At 43.4% G+C, this 19,142-nt stretch overlaps 1 protein-coding gene across 3 annotated transcripts in view; it reads left to right on the forward strand.

The window, feature by feature from the left end:
• Nucleotides 1–19,142, forward strand: part of zbtb46 (zinc finger and BTB domain containing 46) — a 60,696-nt gene that overhangs the window by 20,010 nt on the left and 21,544 nt on the right. For 2 of the 3 annotated variants that reach the window (XM_087833520.1, XM_006796339.3), the window contains exons 2-3: nt 1,027–1,247; nt 1,367–2,306. In XM_087833520.1, the coding sequence (XP_087689646.1) occupies nt 1,062–1,247; nt 1,367–2,306 (1,126 nt within the window). In that variant the 5' untranslated portion in view covers nt 1,027–1,061. Of the gene's footprint in view, nt 1–1,023; nt 1,248–1,366; nt 2,307–19,142 lie in introns of all 3 variants that reach the window. The other variant, XM_006796338.3, reaches the window with a different exon arrangement.

Consider the following 19,142-nt stretch of genomic DNA (forward strand, 5'->3'; position numbering starts at 1 on the left):
TTGTTATTTGTGTGGCTAAAAGTAGAATCTCTCTTATGAGATAAGAGATTGTAAACATTCAAGTCGTGAGCTTTTTTTTATGGGATTTAATTTGCAAGAGTAACAATAAAATATGACAGTCTTCCTGTTGTACCACCATGAAAGTTAGATCTTTGTTCCCTGACAGTCAAGCCACTCCACAATTTGTCATTAAGGGGCCTTTCTTTGTAGTTAAAAAAAAAAAAAAAAAAAACCTCAGTGTTCGCAAACCTTGACTGAACCGTGCAAGATCACAAACACTGAGGTGAAGGTTCAGGAGTGGATTTCTGTCTTAACTAGACAGCTGATTGAATATTCATAGTCAAAGGGAAACGAGAAAAAATAAATAAATAAAACAAATAGGAACCGAGGCTGTGTTTATTGATATATGTAATGGTGAAGTGGTCCGTACTAAATGAGTCTGTTTGCTCCCTCAAAAACTGTTTTGTGAAAGTGTTACACTTTTTAACTGACATTTTTAATGAGCTTACACACGCTCTCTCTCTCTCTCACACACACACACAAACTCACACACACACACTCACTCTCACACACACACACTCGCAGCCACACACTCACAGCCACACACACTCCCACACACACATAAATGTACCTGTCAGACACGGTTTAAACACAGAGAATTTTGACTATTTGTTACTGGGCTGTTTTTAGACATCAAACTACGGCATTTGAGATGTGATTTCCATTGATGTCAGGTTTTTTTTTTTATGTCACAGTCATTACTGATATATCCTTACCCTGGCTCATCTATAAAAGAGTGGTTCAGTTAAATTCAATTTTTTTTCTCCCCTCGTTACAGGAAAATTAAATAAGGTTTGCAAAAATGGATTAGATTCTATTGCTGCTATATATACATATTTATCTATTTCTCTGCATTGCAGAAACCAGACATTCGTACTGTACATTTCAAATGGTACACTTAAAATATTTTGATATGTTTTGCAGATTTAGTTGACTGATTGCACGTCGTCTTTAATTTTCCAGCAGATGTTTGGAGGAGAGGCTTTTGTTCAGCTACACAGATGAACAACAGGAAGGAGGACATGGAGATCTCGTCTCACTACCGTCAGCTCCTCAGAGAGCTCAATGAGCAGAGGCAGCATGGCATCCTTTGCGATGCTTGTGTCATTGTGGACGGAAAGATCTTCAAAGCTCATAAGAATGTCCTCCTGGGATCGTCACGCTACTTTAAGACTCTTTACTGCCAGGTAAGAGACCTCGTTGGGGCAAAAAAAATGATCTTTTACAGATATTTTTCCTTTATAGCATGAGGTAAAAAAAAATTTTTAAACCACTGCTGTTAATACTCCTTCTTATAACCCTCCAGGTTAAAAAGGGGGCAGAGCCTCACCACCAGACTACTGTCACTCATCTGGATATTGTCACAGCAACAGGCTTCAAAGCCATCCTGGACTTCATGTACTCGGCGCACCTTGCTCTCACCAGTAAGAATGTGATTGAGGTCATGTCAGCTGCCAGCTACCTGCAGATGACAGATATTGTCCAGGCTTGCCACAGCTTCATCAAGGCTGCACTAGACATCAGCATCCGCTCAGAGATGGCTGATGAGCTGGCTGACTTTGAAATGGGCGCTGTGGCTGCTGCTGGCCTAGGTGGAGGCGGGGGCGTTGGAGGTGGTGGAGGAGGAGCTGGTCTACCAGGGGCAGGGGGTGTTGCGGGAGCTGGTTTAGGAGGCGGAGGGGGCATAGTGGGCATGGCGTCTGAAGCCCTTGCTTCCATCATGTCTGGTCGCAGCACCTCTCCTTGGCTGGCTCGCCGGACCAGCCCAGCCAACTCTTCTGGGGACTCAGCCATCGCCAGCTGCCATGAGGGTGGCAGCACGTATGGAAAGGAGGACCAAGAACCACCGAAGAGCCATGAGAGCCAGGAAGAAGCCTGCCATGACTCTCAGCCTGCATGGCCTCATGACTATCGGCCTGGCATCACTGTCAAAGAGGAACAGGTATCCCCTGCCTCCTCCTCTCATCCCCGGGACACTCCCAGGGGGGCAGCCCAAAGCCAGGCGGAGCAAGGGACTGGGGGACCTGGTGGAGGAGGCGGAGAAGGGCCCTGGCAACCTCTGTCAGGATCAGGGCGAAGGAAGAACAGGAAGAACAAGGACACAGTCAGACATATTACCCAGCAGGCTGAGAGAAACTGGGACCGCGAGCGGGACAGAGAGAGAGAAAGAGACAGTAGGCCTGGATCTCCTCTGCCCTCCATGCTGGCTGTAGCTGGATGGAACTACAATGGGCAGGATATCCCAGGTAGGACCGACAAGCTTAGAACACTTTCTCCTATTTGTGGAAAGTTTAAAAGCAGTAATAGTGAAAACAAACCGGGTGTCTTCAGGTCAGAAATGTGGTCTTTAGATTATCAGGTCAACAGAACAGCAGCAGATGGAATTAAATTGGACGGGCTCTCAAAACTGGTAGGATGGAGGGAGGCCAAAGAAAGCCCTTTGTGGTGCTGATTTGATGACTTTGAGGCTTTAGGGTGTCCTGCAGTTGCTAGAGTTTTACAATGCTGGTCCCTACTTAGTTAGTTATCCAGTCATGTAATTAGTGATTACTGGTGAGATAATAAGATCAGGTTATTTAATTGGGTGAGAGTGTCACCTAACACCTAACTGTAGCAAAATCTAATTTATCTTTTATAAGCCATCTTCTAACCAACAGACCAGTAGATGTGTTGGAGCAATTAAATTGCTTTGTTGACTTTATGTGCATTAGAGTGTGCATGACACTTTACAATACGGTGCATTAGTGCCTAATACTTTCATTCCTGCATGCATATTTCAATGCATGTCAGCTATCCACAGTTTACTAGTATAAAACGACCTCTTTTCCTCCTCCGGGGTTGAGATTAGCGAGCTTATACACTAACGTGTTAGGCCTAAGATGATTATCTCAAATCTTGGAGGTGTGAGGTGAAGCCTGGGTAAATGCAGATGGATAATGAAATCCTCTCCTTACTGCAGTTTATGTAAGCCACACTCCCACATAAACAAGCAAATGCATATGCAAACACACTCATGAACACATATTTATTTTGAGAAAGCCTGTCTTGATCCTCGGCCTTGTGTGTTTAGTGAATTCCTTTAGACTAAAACTTATACGTGAAAAACTTACCTGTCTGTGTGTGTGTGTGTGTTCGTTCACCTCTGTGCGAGTGTGAGCGTGTGTGTGTATATCTATGTGAAGCCCAAGGCGTCGATAGGTAGATCATTAAAAGTAAGGGAAGCTAATCCTGGGCGCATTAAGGGAGTTGGCTGTGAAATGGGCACACGCGTCGCGCAGCGAAAGAAAACAGGATAATTGAATTGACCTGGGTCACTGCACGGATTACCAGCGCGTCCTCGCCATCCCAAGCTCCTCCCCCTCTCTCTGGGGTTTAGGGAAGGACCTTCTGGAAAGGGCGAGAGGAGGGAAAAGGAAGAGAGAGCGGCGGATGAGAGGGGTAATGAGAAGGAAAAACGACAGAGACAAAAAGAAACGCACGTTGGAGAGTGCATCGTACCGGGCTTACGAGAGTTAGGCTGTGCATCTCAAAGTCTCCTAAGCAAGGTTATTGCGGTTACTAAAACTAAAACCGAGAGTGGATGTGAAAAACAAAAAAATGTTTTCACAGACTGAAATGGAAATTAAAAATTATACTTCAGAAAGAAGAAGTTCAAGTTAAAGAAAGATTGAATTTGGTCAAAAGCATGAGGAGGCAGAATTCTTCTTAATTTCTTGCCCTTGGTAAACAACCACATGTTATAATAAAAAAGGCCTTTAAAACTAATTAAACCCACTTTGGAAATCAACAAAAAGTAAACTGATTAAATTAATAAAAATGTCCCAGGTCCCTGATTTTGTGATTGTAGTACGGTGCAACCACATGCACTCACAAGGTGAATGGCTCTATTAAGTCCCTTGGCTATAACCATGGTTCTGACCTGTGGTGGAAAGAAGAGTTTAAGCCTGCCTGTGGTGAAGCAGCCATTAATAAGAAAGGTGTTGTCTCACCTAAAGGTTAGAGGAAGTCTAGTGTTGCTGCTGGTGTAGACTCGCCTGGTGCTCGCCAAAAGGCAACCATTTATCCTCGCTTTCACCCGGGTTTTGGGACTGGGCTCAGCATGGCGAAGAATGGAAGGATTGGGTCTCCTTCAGTTGGATGCCATTTAGCAGTAAAACATCATGTTACCAGTGGGCTTATTTGAGATTTAACAGCGGCAGTTTATATCAGGATGTGTGACACCATATTGTGTATTGAGTGCGTTTGCAGTGGGTGGTGTCTGTGTGCTCAGTAAAAGTTTAGGGGATTGCTGAACAGGTTTAGTGGCCTTATATTAGTCAGGGAGCCTGTACGGGGAGTGGTGAATTGTTTTGGTTGTGGGAGTGCTCCTCTGCTCGTAATGTGTAATGTCCACAAGTTTGTTTGACAAAGTCAGGGGTAAAAATATCCAGGATGTCTGTGAGCTTACGAGAGTTAGTGTTCTTAAGTCCTAAGTCCCCCTTAAGTCCAGGATTTTGTCACCTCCAGGCAAAGATCACAATCAGGAGTGAAGTTGTATGGAAATGCCAAAGAATTAGAAAGTGACGCATGATTCTGTTACAGATTTTTCAAATATGATATTAGAAAGCGCTACAGCGATGGCAAAGAGTTACGTCTGTTTTATGACAGATTCTTTGCTGCTACTTGACAAATAAAGAGCTTATAATAATGGAACACTAAAAGCTCTCGCTGACACATAAATAATATTAATTTAAAGATGAAAACAAACAGACCCAACAAACGTAAAACACGTACATACACAGCCTATTGCTGCGATTGTTATCCCTACAAATAGAAAGCCCACGCGGCATTATTTTGATGATGTGACCATGGCAGGTCTGCTACTGTATTCTTTAGGCAATAAAGTCTGTAATTACTGAGTCATTCATTCTTTACTTCATTAGTTTTACTGACGTGTGGGATCGAACGCAGTTTATCCTACTGCCAATTATATAAATCAGAGCGCATTTAATGTTTGCCTGATAAACGATTTTCAAGTTTTCCAAATAGTTGCCTGAGTTCCTGCTGATTGACTTATAGGCTGTTTTTTATTGTTTGGTTTTTTTTGTAGGGATCATTCTGAATGGTCACATCAGTTAAAAAGAAAAAGCATACATGAAAAGTATGCATAATAATGATGATGATTCATTCCATTCACTCTCACAGTAAGCCAAGCAGGCGTTAAATCAGTCACATTGAAATAAAAATGCAGACATAATAAATGTTACTAATACAACAAAGCCTGCTAAATGTCCTTATTGTGAGGTGGTAGGTTAATGGTTTAGAGTTAGTTAGTTAGTGTGGTGAGGGTGTTGTTTCATGAAGTCCAGTTGTTGCTTGTCATAAAGGGTATCCAGGAGAAAGGGCACCTTCAGTCTTAGATTAGCTTAATTGCTTCATTCTTTATTGATGAGAAGTGCCTAGACACACTCTCTCCCTCACTCTTTCTCTCCCTCTCTCTCTCATTCATTCATCTGTAATCAGTGTCTATGCTTTGCTATTAGAAACGCTTATATGACGCACAACCACGAGGATTTCACCAGATCATTCTCTAATATAAGGATAATGTATCGCTGCGTAAAGGCTCAGTGTATTAGCGTGCATGAAAATGCCATGTGCCCATGTTGACATAAACAGCTGCGGGAATTAGGATTTGTTTTCTTTAGATCCCCTTCCGTTGCAAGCATCTGCTCTGTTCACTTGATGTCATTATTGAGGCCAGTAAGCACTCAGCATCCTTTTCTCTCCCGTGCTAACGCTTGATCTCCGCATTTCTTACGTTCACCTTGTCTGCCGCCACGAATGTTTGAAACATCACACGTGAAGCCAGAAAAGAAACCAGCCCCGCTTACATCTCAGGGAACTGAAACATGTGTATGTTTCTTTTTTACACAATACTATATTAGAGGTGACAATTTTTGAGGAAGAGAGTTTTTAATAGTCTGTACTTCTTTTGCCTGCATACGTCTCAAACCTTTGAATAATTATCCAAGATTATTTTTAGTTTGGCCCCCGCTGCTTCGTCCAGACCTGGATTAGAAAGCTCCAGCAAATCAAAGACATTGTTTTGAATATCAGGAGTCAATTTTTTATTTTTTTTAATCAGTTTAGTATATTCTTGTGCGGGGCCTTGAGTCAGCCTCTCTTTGTGTAATCCACGCAGGGTGTGCAATCAGTTAATCAATTTGATGAATGTGGCAGCTGTGTTTAAAGGAGGTAAAGTTGGTAGTCTGCTAATCTTGGGCCGGTTGCTCCAGTCCGCATGTCAAAGTGTCCCTGGGCAAGAAACTCAACCCCAGCCCTGGCTGCCCTCGATGTGTCAGTGTGTTAGTGGATGCGGCTGTGAGTGGTCTACAAGACTGTAGAGCTGCTACTTAAGTGCAGTTCGTTTGATTAAACAATGTTAAATATTTTTTTATTAACCATGAGAGTGAACCTCAAATGTGCATATGAGCGATAATATTCTTGGCAACTCATGAAACGTAAGATTGTGCACGCTACACACAATCTCATACAGTATTTATAGATATCGCCAGATATCAGGAAGACGGCTAAGTTGTGACTATATGAGTGTCATTTTGAGACATTATGTGCCGTCTGTGCTCATTTTACTTATTTTATTAAAGTAGGAGTCACTTCTTTGGTTGGTGGATATGACATTTTGGAGGCAGATGTCACCCTTTCTTCTGAACCTGCCCCCTCAGACTGACAAGAAGCCAGAGCTGCTGAAAACATGAGTTAACGATTGATTTTAAAAAAAAATTCTTGCTGCTTTTATACTTGGGGCAAACACAAACTTGATCTTTATCCCACATAATAACGGCACTGGAAATACTTTTTGCGTGTGTTTTTGCTGGTATTAAAACACACACACAGTGACCTTTAGTGGCAGCTTGGGGGATTTTGGCAATGGCCAGTGTGATATACACGCTCACATACACACAGCTTAGAGCATCTGATTATGTAGACGTGAACAGTTCAATCACACGTGGGCTGTTCTTTCCATTTCCCTCTAGCTGTTGCACATTGATTACATCGAGAATCTTTTTTGAAATCCAACATCTTTATCTGACTCTCTTCCTCTCTGCTCTGTGGCCTCAGAGTTCCCCTCCTAAACCACTTATTCACATTCGCTCACACATATACCCACAAAGATGCTCTAAAAAGAGTGAAATCATTTTTCCATAGAAGCTCGTCCTGTTTATTCGCGCGAGCTCTTAAGCGTTGCAGTTGGCGCTGCGTGTTTTGGCGTCCTCGAGTTCACATTTTCATCCTCTCATGCTCCGGAGCCTCCTGGAGCCACTCGGGGGCCCGCAGACAGGTGCTCTCAAAATTGCCCTCTACTTTGCACTTCCGCATAAACTTTCTCTAATTTTTTTCCCTCTTCGTCTCCCTGCGCTCCTCTCCCCAAGTCTCGGCAGTCTAAAGGTGAACACTTGAAATAATGAATCGGATCCCCCTTTCGCCCCCTTCCTCTCTGTATTCCAGTTAAGACTCTCCCCATAGTATTTGCACTTCATTAAACTTGAAATAGGTTTAATATTTAAAACACCATGAACAGATTTCAACCCCCACACCCTTCGAACACCTCTCCACTTTTTCCTCTCCCATCTCCTCGCTCACGGTTTAATAATCTACTCTCATATTTCGTCCCTAATTCACTCCTCCTTCATTAAAAACCAAAATAGATTTAATATTTTAGACTGTGTAGACTTAATTTTTAACCCCTTTCTTCATGGCTTAGTGTTTGACACATGACGGGTTAGATAACTACATCATGTTGAGGCCTCTCTTGTCAATCCCCCCGATTCACTTTTTCACTCACTCCAGTTCACTTTTTCTCGTGCCTCCTGGTTCATCTTTCTCATTTTTTCGGCCGTCATTCTATTATCAGTTGTGTCTCTCTGCGCCTTTGTACTGCAGACCTCTCTCTATGCCTCTTTCTGTCTCCTCCACCCTCTGTTTGCTCTGCTGCTTTGTCCTCTCTGACTGCATAGCTGATTTTGGACCTTTCCTCCCATCCTATTGACTTCTACGGCCTGTTCACCCCACCTCCTTCAGTTTCCCCCTTCTCCCCTCCATCCTCTCCTTCCCCTTTTTGTCCTTTGCTACCGCACATACACAAACTCATTTGCCCCCGTGTATGGTCTTTTTTGTTCTCTGGGGAGTTGTGACAGAACACTGCAATACTCTTTTTTCCCCTTTTGCTCTTTCCATCTCCTTTTCAGTCCCCACTAAATTTAAAAAGAAAAAAAGTTCCATTATCACTGTGGTAACCAATCGTTTCTCACCGCCCACCAGCCCTCTTTGTCATATGACCTCACATCCTGCTGGACATTACGGGCAGTCCACCAGCTAAAAGCCCCTTCTCCTACTCCACCACGGCATCACACCCCACACACACACACGTTCACACAATTTTTCACACTCTTGCTGTCTGTCTTTTTCTCTCACAGCACTCTCTCTCTCTCTCTCTCTCTGAGTTCTCAATACTGACACCTGCTCTATTTATACTTCTCTGGCTTTAAAAGAACCATTTTGGACAGGAAGCTGCCCCCTCCCCACTCCTGACCGTGGCTTTTTTCCAGAACGTCAGCACCCCCCACCTCTCTACCTCCTGCCCCTGGAACAATCCAGAGAAGGATTGCTGGGTGGAGGAGAAGAAGAAGAAGAAGAAGGGAAGGATATAGTTTGCGTATGTGTGTGTGTGTGTGTTGTTGGAGATTGGCTGAGGGGGGGTTAAAGATTAGCCATCCCACCTTGAGTGAACTTGGGTCGTGCCAGCGTGTGTGCTTTAGTCAACCACAGCCCACACACAACCTGTAGACTCTCACCCACTGAAGCGCGGGTATGTAAACGCATACATGCAGCAGCTGGAAATGTCTTCTAAAATGTTCTGTAGTATAAGCCCAATATCTCACTTCAAAATGTGGCCAAATAACCCCCCCCCCAACACACACACGCACCACACACAAACATCTTGGCGTTGATCACACAGGTCTCAGAATTAAACTACCCAGAATGCATCCTGACAGGATGTCCTGTTGGCACGATGCAGGGGTGGGTGGGTCAAGAGGTTTCTGTGGTTAAACATTCATAGCAGTACCCCCACAGCTAAAACATGGCCCCGGCACATCCACACGCAACTCTTCAAACTTCATTGGAAGATAAATTTAACGTCTGTGGTTGCGGATCGAAAACACACACCTATGAAGTTAGACATGACGACACATTTGTGATACTCTCAGTTATCAGTTATTTGTTCTAACGCTCAGGTTCATCTTTTAAAAAAGAAGACGATTACTGATTTGTCTTTGCTTTCTTGTTGACTTTCGGAGACGCTTTTTGTCTTTCATATCAACAACCGCATACAGCTTGTTTTACTCTACTTGTTCGGTGCCTAAAACAATCAATAATACCAAAATCTGTGTCAAACCCGATTTTTTAAATAGTATTTGCCTTGCAAGCACACCTCACTATAACCATTCTATTTTTGCTTACCTATCACTTACCTTATCTCATTTTAACTACTCAGACGCATTGCTGTGCGCGCGCGTGCGTGTGTGTGTCTGTGAGTGAGTGTGTGCGTGTGTGTGTCTCTGAGAGAGAGAGAGAGACAAAAGACAAAAAATATCAAGATAGTGAAAGCACAACATGAAAGAACGTTACTACAACTGGATTTTGACTTTCTTTGTTATGCTCGATAGAAGGTAGGCAGCACAGAAGGTGGGTATTGTGTAAAGTTAAATGTGGGCTGCATTTATTTACTTTACTGCAATGTAACGGTTTATTAGCAGTTAGCAGCTACACTTTGAAGTGCACACGTGGATGTCTGTGGTGAAGACACACATAGCCGTGTGGTTTTTAATGCACTTTGGTCCTGTGATTTCTAAGTGGATTTAAAGGCATTTCTTTTTGATGGATTATCAATAATGATGATAGAATGAATAAGAAGTAAGTTGCCCTGTATCATGCCTGGGTGTGCAGAACTGACTGAGTTTAATGTCCATCATTCTGCACAGGTTTCAGAATTGCTCAAGGTGTTGCAAGATAACTGACAGGGCCATAGTGTTACAGTTAAAATTAAATTTGGGGAAAAAAAATTAAATTTGGGAACTTCTGATCCTAATTTGCCACAATAGGAACTTATTTACTGTAAATCCATTCTCCTTATACGGTAAAGTTTTTTCACACATGAAATGCTCCATTTGAATAAGTTCAAGGTGCTGCTGTGCAGAAGGCCATGCACAGGACAAAACTGCATAAGAAACATGACAAACGCTATAATTTCACTTGTAATTAACTTGTTAACTTGCAATTTAATGTTAAAAACAAATTGGTTTTACATATGAGTGAGTGCTCCTGCTTCCACTCTTTGATGGAGGATCCATGACAAAGCTCCTGATTTAGACACACGAGATGTGATGTGATGTGCGCTAGGATGCCTCCCTCCTCAAGTGATCTGATATCCAGTAATGGTCCTTGTAGTCAGTGAGCCTGGATAACACTGCTAGCTCATGGTGTGTGACATGGTACCCAAAAATTACCAAAAGTTAGTCGAGCGCAAGCAGGCGGGATACTGATACTGAAGTGTGGGGGAGAGCGAAAGAGGGGCAAACACGTACGCCGACATAGTGACGGACATGTAGAAGCAGAAGCTGCAACTTTAGGAAAGAGTTTAACCTTAAAATAAAATACTTTACAGTAAGTTCATCAAGTTAAATGCATGTGCTCTCTTTCTCTCTCATTTTCAGTCAATGTGAAGTTCCTCTTTCCCAGTCTGTTTATTTTAGAAAGGTGGCTTTGTTCTATTTACTGTACCCACTCCCTCAGCAGCCTCTACCCCTGTCCGACCAGTTAGAAAAGGGGAGCGATGAGGAAGAGGAGGGGGAGGAGGGCATGATGTTTGGACAAACGGACAACCCGAACAGGATATAGAGGTCTACAGCCTGTGGGTGTGTCGGTTTGGCTGTGACACAACTCGCACACAAACACTCAAGCGTGCACACGCACAAACACACATACACACACACAATCGTGGGAGTGTTCCCGCTGGAGGGCAAAGTCTCCCTTCCTCTTACACATTCATTCTCTCTTTTTCCCTCCTTCCCTTCATTCCCCCTTTCCGCTGTCACACCCCTCTACACCTCCTTCCTTTAGACCTTTCTTTCTCCTTCATCCCTCTTTCCTTCTCTTGTGACACCCCCCCCCCCCCCCACACCTCCCACCCCTCTGCCTTTCTTTAAAAAAAAAAAAAAAAAAGGAAAAAAGAAAGTGTTAAAGATACAGAAGAGTTGGCCAACAGCAATGAGAAACTAGGAGGGAGAGGCCAAAATCACCACAGGGGACAATTATGGCTTGGGCTGTGTACGTGTGTGTGTTTGTGTGCGGTTCTTTTTGGGTTTGATAGTTACAGTGACGTTGTTGAAAACAGTCCTGGAAGCCACTATCTGTCCTTCACAAGTATTCTTCCCCTTCTTCTCTCCTCTATCCCTCCTTCCCTCCGTCTGTTTGGACCTTTTTTAACCATCCTGTCAATTTACGCTGTCACTTCTGTTTTCATTCATCTCGTACACTGGAGCTACAGCCACTTCTTGTGCCGTGCGTTTGTGTGTGTGCGCGGCCATGTGTGTGTGTGTGTGGTTTCAGATTGAGTACATGGGCTTCAAATAAAGGCAGAGCTGTGGGTTAAACTTCCTCCTCATCAGCAGGATCTGTGTCAGTTTGTTTGCTTGTGTAAAACCAGAATTTCCAGGTTAGGTTCCAAAAGTTTAAAAAAGCAAGAAGAAACGCTAGTGCATAGTCACATTTGTAATAATGCAAATAATTCAATGATACCTTTTTGTAATAAAGCCTTTTTTTTAAATCTTGTACTTGCTTGAATGGCTGTAGTGTTTGAAAGGTGCTATATAAAAAAAACCTCCTCTTGCCTTGCCTCACTGCAGTTGCGATTTTGAAAGCAGTTCCTCCTGATTTTACACTCCACTATTCAATACAATTCATATAATCATCCCATGATGATAACACATGTGCTATTACATTTCTAAACACAAATCAGTGCTGGCGCCATAAAAATACCCAACATGATTCATAATTCATACTAAAATGTTCATTTCTAAAATTTCTCACTCAGTTACAATAAATGCAATATAATATATTGTTATAAAAGAGCAGCAGGACCTATAAATGGCCTGCTTTTAGTTGCTGTGTGACTTCTTTCACATGTAAACACACATCAGGGAAAAGCTGCAGAGAGAAAAAAAAAAACAAGTGATGTCACACTGTTGGTGGTTTGTCAGAGGTTACAAACACAGGCCAGTCTTTCCTTTCCCAAGTGTCTATATTCATTATTTTTGTATTAGCATTGCCTTTCTGTGTAACATCGATGGGTTTTTCTCTGACGAACTTACGGCGACATATTTCTCCTGTTAGAACAGCGGTTAGCCCAGAATTGACGTCAGGACTCCAGGTCTCTGTATCCTCTGTGCCTTGCTGTCCCTTAACATAGTTTGATAAAAGGAGGCCACAGTCTCCTTTTGTTCCCGTTGTCTCCCACTCTTCCCCAACCCCTTTGCCCCAGATCACCTGCCTGCCCACACTCCTCATTGTTTCCACCTTCCTCTGCCTCTCGCCTCGCAACTTTTTCCTCCTCGCTACCCTCATGCTCCAGCAGCAGCATGCAAACAATAACTTCATCTGATCCACTTAATCTCCTCGCTATCTTTTTTTCTGCCCCACCCCCTAAAACCTTCTTTCTTATATGTCAGTAAATCTGAATCTGAATTGGGTCACGGGCTTGTTTCAGGTGGGCCCCAGCAACTGTACCCGTATCTTTTTTTTTTTCCTTCATCAAATTCCCCAGTTGACACTACACCTCGCCTGAGTGACCATAAAAAAAACGGTTAAACCTCTCTGATAAAGTCAGAGTGAATGAGAAATTAGGCAGTGGAACGTGGTGGTAAATATGTAAGTGAGCATGTGTTTGAGGAGGGCACAAAGAGATAGAGAAAAGTTTGTATATGGTGGAAATGTAATTGTGACCCTGGCTTTTTTTTTTCTTTTCCCCTCTGTGTGGTTAGACTGTTTGGCCTTCCCGTAGTTTATCTAGCCTCAGAGACATCCAACTTCAAGGTTTAGTTTTGTGTGTCTTTGTAGATGTGTGTGTGTGTGCTGTACAGGAAAGAAGAAAGCGAGCAACGGGGGTGAGAGGTAGATTTGATAGCGGAGGACACCCAGACCCTTCTTCCCTCTCTCCCCCTTCATACCCCTCTGTTTAGACCTTGATAAGTGGAGCCGAAGTCTGTGGGGGTTAGGGATTCCTGTCTAGCACAAATGCATGCGTACACAAAGACACACACACACACACATTGGGATCCGCCCGCTCCACATTCCTGTGTCCGACTAAGGAAGCAGCCTAGCCGTCTTCCCCTCCACTCCCAAATTATCCCCTTCTTCTAAAATCACTACATACTTATCACACACACCTCTTTACCTCTCTCTTCCATTCTGACTCATACATACCTCCTCTATCTTTCTCCATCCTTCCACTGAGCCCGGTGCAAACAGCATGTCTAATCATCTCACAGTGAGCGTAAAATGTTTTACTAGAACAAGTGAAAAAGATCTGGTGGTACAGTGACATAATGTCCCTGTTTTGCAGTGCAAACACAAGTTCAGATTATGTCTTGCATCACTCTTAAGATTGCTTTGATAGAAGCCGAAAAACACCAAAATCACTATAAAAGCTTACTGTATGGCCAAATATTAAGTCAAATTGACCTCTCACAGATTTTCAGGTATTTCTGCCGCTCACCTATCACTCTGTTGCAGTGGGGTTTCTTTGTATGATCTCTCACTGCTCACCTCTCTTTGTATTCATTTCACTCTTTTGTGTCCTTCTTCTTCTGCTGTCCAACTCTGTTTATATATTTTGCCCCCTTTCTCTCTCCCCCCTCGCTTTATTCCTCCCTCCCTCCCTTTCAAGGGTGGGTTACAGGGGTTAGGAAGAGGTCATGTGGTCTCACGCTGCCCTTTCCTCTAATGGCTTCTTAATGAGAAAGCGAGAGCGAGGGAGAAGCAGGGAGAGAAGCGCTTTTGAGAAGTGGGGTGAGATATCAGCAGTTCTGCTTGGGGTACTGACTCAGTGTGTGCATGTGTGCATGTGTGCGCGTGCGTGTGTGTGTGTGTCTCTGTATGAGGCTGTGCGTACAGCTGAACATGTATTTGTGCGCGCACATAGTCTGCGCTACTTGACCGACCCCTTGCTCCATTTGAAGGCCTTTCCTTGCTCTCTGTTCCTCTCTGGGGAAAGAGGAAATGACACGTTTGTAGCCTCGAATAAGCTCTGCAGCTCATCACACGCAGTGTCCACTGGGTCTGGCACGGGGATGGGTGGGAGATGTTTTGGAGGTGAGGGAGGAGGGTAGTGCGGGTGGGGGGCTAGGCTGGGGTGGGGGCTCTTTAATTTGCACAGCTTCTGCTGATTTGATCATAAGCAATTAATCTCAATGGCTCAGCTCGGGTGCAGTGGGGGAAGAGAAATGAACACAGTCCCCTTTATGCAGGCGTCCCTTGCTCTGGTTTTCCCCTCCGTCCGTGCAGTGTGATTTTTACACATCTTATCCCTTATATTTGTATCATACAGGGAACAAGCTGTGGGGATTCTGCTGTGGCGGTCGTTCCCATGTCGTCCCTTGTGATTTCCCCTGCAGAACAACCCCAGCAAATTTTGTCTTTGCAGACAAATATTAGTACTAAATCCCCATTTTTTTTCCTTTTTTCACAATCTGGTTTGAAAAGCTTTTAATGAGTCTAAGGTTGGCAAACATATGAATCACTTATATGGATTAGCAAAATTTTGAGTCAAGTATAAAAATACAAGTTGATACTTGGAAAGCCAAACTTGGATTGGCACAGTTAGTGTGTAATCAGCTCCACGTTGGTTACAGCACCACAATTCAGAGCTGCATTAGGACAGATACTCGTCGATTTTGGTTTTCAGACTGCTGACAGGCTCGTGGAGTAGTGCGAGGTTCAAGGTCCAGATCTGTCGTGACTGATCTTGAGATCCATCCAGCTTTTATCAGCTCAGGAGTGACACAGATCCCCCCTGATCCACTAGCACCAAGCTTGCAGCTAGCACAGGTGTATATGCTCATCTATAGCTCATCTGTTGCGCTTCCTTCTCCTGTTTAACCCTTTGCTCTGTTCCTTCATTTTCACTCGTATGTCTGTATATGAGACAAACAGTCATTCCCTCACTCTCCCTTTCTCTGCAGTCACTGTGCCAGCTTTCCATCTCCCTCTATCTCCCTCGCCCTTGCTTTTTCCTCTCCATGGCACCATACTCCTCCCATGCTGAGGCCAGAGCTCTCTGCCTCCATTGTTGGAGGCAGGTTGCCAAGGATACAAGCACAGAGGCACAGTCTTAATGTTATGAGATGGGAGAGATGAGCAGAGAGAAGGGAAGAGGGGCAATAGCCTCTCTGGTCACTGGGCAGCTCCACAGCAAGCTAATGCTCTCCAGAGTACATGTAACTCCCTATGCTTCCCACTTTGTGAAGTGTTCCTGTGTGGATGGAGCACAGTGACACTGGTGGGTTGTGGAGTAACTTTTGTTCTGGTCGCCCGCTCCCCGCTCACCTGTTGTGACTGTATTGTATGACTGCAGTGCATGTGTTGTGTTGTGTGTTTGCACATTTGTCAGGCAGTCACTTGGTGGGAGCATTCGAGCTGCCGTTCTTTGGATATAAAACATTAAATGAATTTAAATGCAATCGTCTACACATAACCGAGTGCTAAATTTGAAGAAATCTAAAAACATTAAATAAGAGTCTCTGTACACTTGGGTCCAGTGCAAATGATTTATTAATGATTTTTCGTTAATCAGGTGTTTTGAATTATTGGTTTCATGACTAATTGTTTCTGAAATGAAATGAAATAATCACATTGTTTTAATTTTAAGTAGGTAAGTAGGCAGTGGTATCTGTAGTCAGTTCCAGAAACTTCCATCACAACTATGTGGTAAGTTTGTGGAAAGGTGAGATATTTTTAAGAAAATATAATATACCATTTTTCCTCACCACTGAACTCTCTTGAATATGTGGGCATTAATATGCCATTTATCTCATTTATAGTTCCACAACTTGCTCCAGGATGTCCAGCTGGAAATATTTTGACATTTGCTAACTTTGTTTGCTTCTTAAACTTGTCTTAAATTTATTTCCACCTAGCAGTAAAAAGATTATACCGGCTGGATAGTTAGACTCGAGCTTCTCTGTTGGTCAGTGTGAGTCAAATATTGTGTTAACCCACACACCAGTAACCCACAGGCTATACCATCCCCACCCTGAGTGTTTGTCATTTTCCTCCTCCACTTTCCATTATCCCTCCTCTCAATATCTCCGTGTCCCGACTCACCCTTCAAAATACAACCCTGACTGGGCTGGACGGGGGCATTGGAGCCGGGTCCTCTCCCATGTATAAATCCAAGACATAACCTCTCACTCTTTCTCAATCTCTCGATCTCTCTCTCTCTCTTTTTGCTCTTAGCACAAAGCCCTGCGTGTCTGCCTTCCTTCCCCACCCAGCATTCTTTCCCCATGCAGACCTCTCCCCCGCTCTCTTTCGTTCTCTCTCTGTCGACTTCCCTCCTGCCCGCCAACTCACTCAGCCTCACCCTACCTTTCATTAGCCCACTCTTTATCTCACGCACTTACTCGGATCGCTCTCTCTCTTTCCCTATCTCTCCAGCTTGTACACTCCCCGCTCTCTCTCTCTCTTTTTTGTCTACCCCCTCAGTTGCTTTGGCTTTTTTGTTTCTGATATATCTTCATTTATTTCTCTCTCCCTCTCTTTCCCTGCTGACCCTATTATTTTTATATTCCCTCTCTCTCTCTCTCTCTCTCTCTCTCTCTCTCTCTGCCATCACTCCCCCTCTCTCCCTCTCTCTACCTCCCTCCCACTCCTCTCAGTCCCTCTAAGCTGCATTAACTCCCCAGATTACCTTGAGCCCTGCAATCCTCCATCCCCCACGCACTCACCCGCTCTTCTTTCCCTCCCTTCCTTCAGTCATTCACTTGCTCACTCAGACTACGTCCACAGCTAATTTTGACAGTGTGGATAAACAACTGCTTTGTGGCATTTTGTGAAGATCTCTGTCCACGCTCAAACACTTAAACTGTAGAAAAATAGATCTCTAGTCCACTGGCCTTAACAGAACTGTGCCTCACTGACTTGTGTTAAGCAAAGGGGCATACACAACCGTCTTTAAGATACAATTTCTTTTTCTAATTTATATATTTTTCTCTTTCTACTGTCCAAAAATTAGGCAAATAAAAAAAAAAAGCACAGTGATCACAGACCATCAAAGATGAGTCAGATGTGAATACTTAGTTAGGCCTTCTGTACACACAGAGGTCCTTCAAGCCAGTAGTTTTACAAAAGCAAATTAACAATAAAGGCTCATCAAAATGCTTCAGAATGATAAATGAAACGAAACTCCACTATGGTGAGCGTTCAAATCAACAGAAAATTGCCTTTTGAGCCTTACAACGTTTAACCGGACATGTAAAAATGTATTCAGTCATGACCACTGTAGTCAAAAGAAAATTCGTATTTCTATCTGTATTCATTCATATTTAACTATAAAGCTCTGTTTTCAGGTGCATATGTAGAAAGCCTGAGGCGAGAATGCTGGCAGCAAGACCGCATCACAGAACCGACTTTAAGTCTGAAACAAGATCAAAGGAGTTACAGCAACAAAAGCAAACCTAAACAGCGTGGCCTAAATGAGATTTTCTAATTGGATGTGTAGAAGGATATCAGCTGGGCCATCACCCCATGTCAGCTGACAATGATATCCTCCACCAGCTGGGATTGTTTGACTGAACTGACGCTAGTTTTTACCTGTATGTCATTAGAAATCTCTGATACTTTCCATTATGCTTTTACTGGTGGATGAAAGTCCTGTGCATACCAGCGTTTAAAGGGGCAGAAAAAGGGACATCAGGTCATTACAAAAAAAGTGCTGCTCATATGCTGTGTTCTGACATTTTTTTTATTGAATCTATTCTGTCAGAATACAGATTGGTCCACAAAAGAGCAGACAGGTGCGAGGCAGAAGTTAAAGGTACAAATATATTTAGTGTGTTTAAAGAAAGTGTATTAAATGACAGACAAGGTCATCTGTTCCATTTTAAAGGGAAGCATGTGACTAAGTAGATATAAAATGCATGCCAGGGTTGTTACTTGTATACGTAACTAAAAACTTGGCACCTAAGAAACAGAGCATGGAGCCCTGCCCTATGTGTGTTTGGCATTGCAAAATTTGCAATTCAACCATGACATTTTCCATTCATCAAGCTCCATTATCAACCTCAAGAAGAAAATCAAACTGCGAGTAAAAGTGACACTTAGAAGAGGACCTGGCTGAAAGTCATTTGTGTTTGTGCCACTGCCACAACTTTGTCTGCATGGGAGGCTTCAGAAGGTACGAGCTAAACCTCCCATATGGACGCTAACAAGCAACCAATCCGAATATTTAGTCTGAGAACGTCTTGGAACTTAGAGCACTGATCCATTAAGGGTCAAGCAAATCCAACTGTTCTCATTTGGACAGCTTATTCTTCTTAAGTCACTCACTGTTGAATGATGTGATCTACAATGCTCAGCTCAGTGATATTTATATAACACGTAAGCCACAGAAAGGAAACGGTAAGCGAGAATAAGTGCAAAAGAGGCTGGCCGAAGTGTTAGCTGTTAGCTTGACACCTGCGGGTAGGTGGGCCTACGGATGTGTCGATGAATTGTGCTGCGCTGCTTTGAAGTGTGACCGCCATTTTAAAAAGGGATAAATCCTACCTGGAAATACACGTATATCCTCCTCGTGAATACAAATGCACTGGAAAAACACTCAAGGAGGTTAACCGTGGCTAGATACCGCACCGTAGCCAGATTACGTGAGATCACATCCTGATTAATTCTGCCCACATGCTTGCATCTTGTGGTTGTTTAGCATTGCCGTCTTCATGTAGACACGGGCAAAAGCACAGAGAAAGGCAAGC

Source organism: Neolamprologus brichardi, chromosome 20, assembly GCF_056152115.1.
Source record: "Neolamprologus brichardi isolate AB-2024 chromosome 20, ASM5615211v1, whole genome shotgun sequence".
Taxonomy (NCBI): Eukaryota; Metazoa; Chordata; class Actinopteri; order Cichliformes; family Cichlidae; genus Neolamprologus; species Neolamprologus brichardi.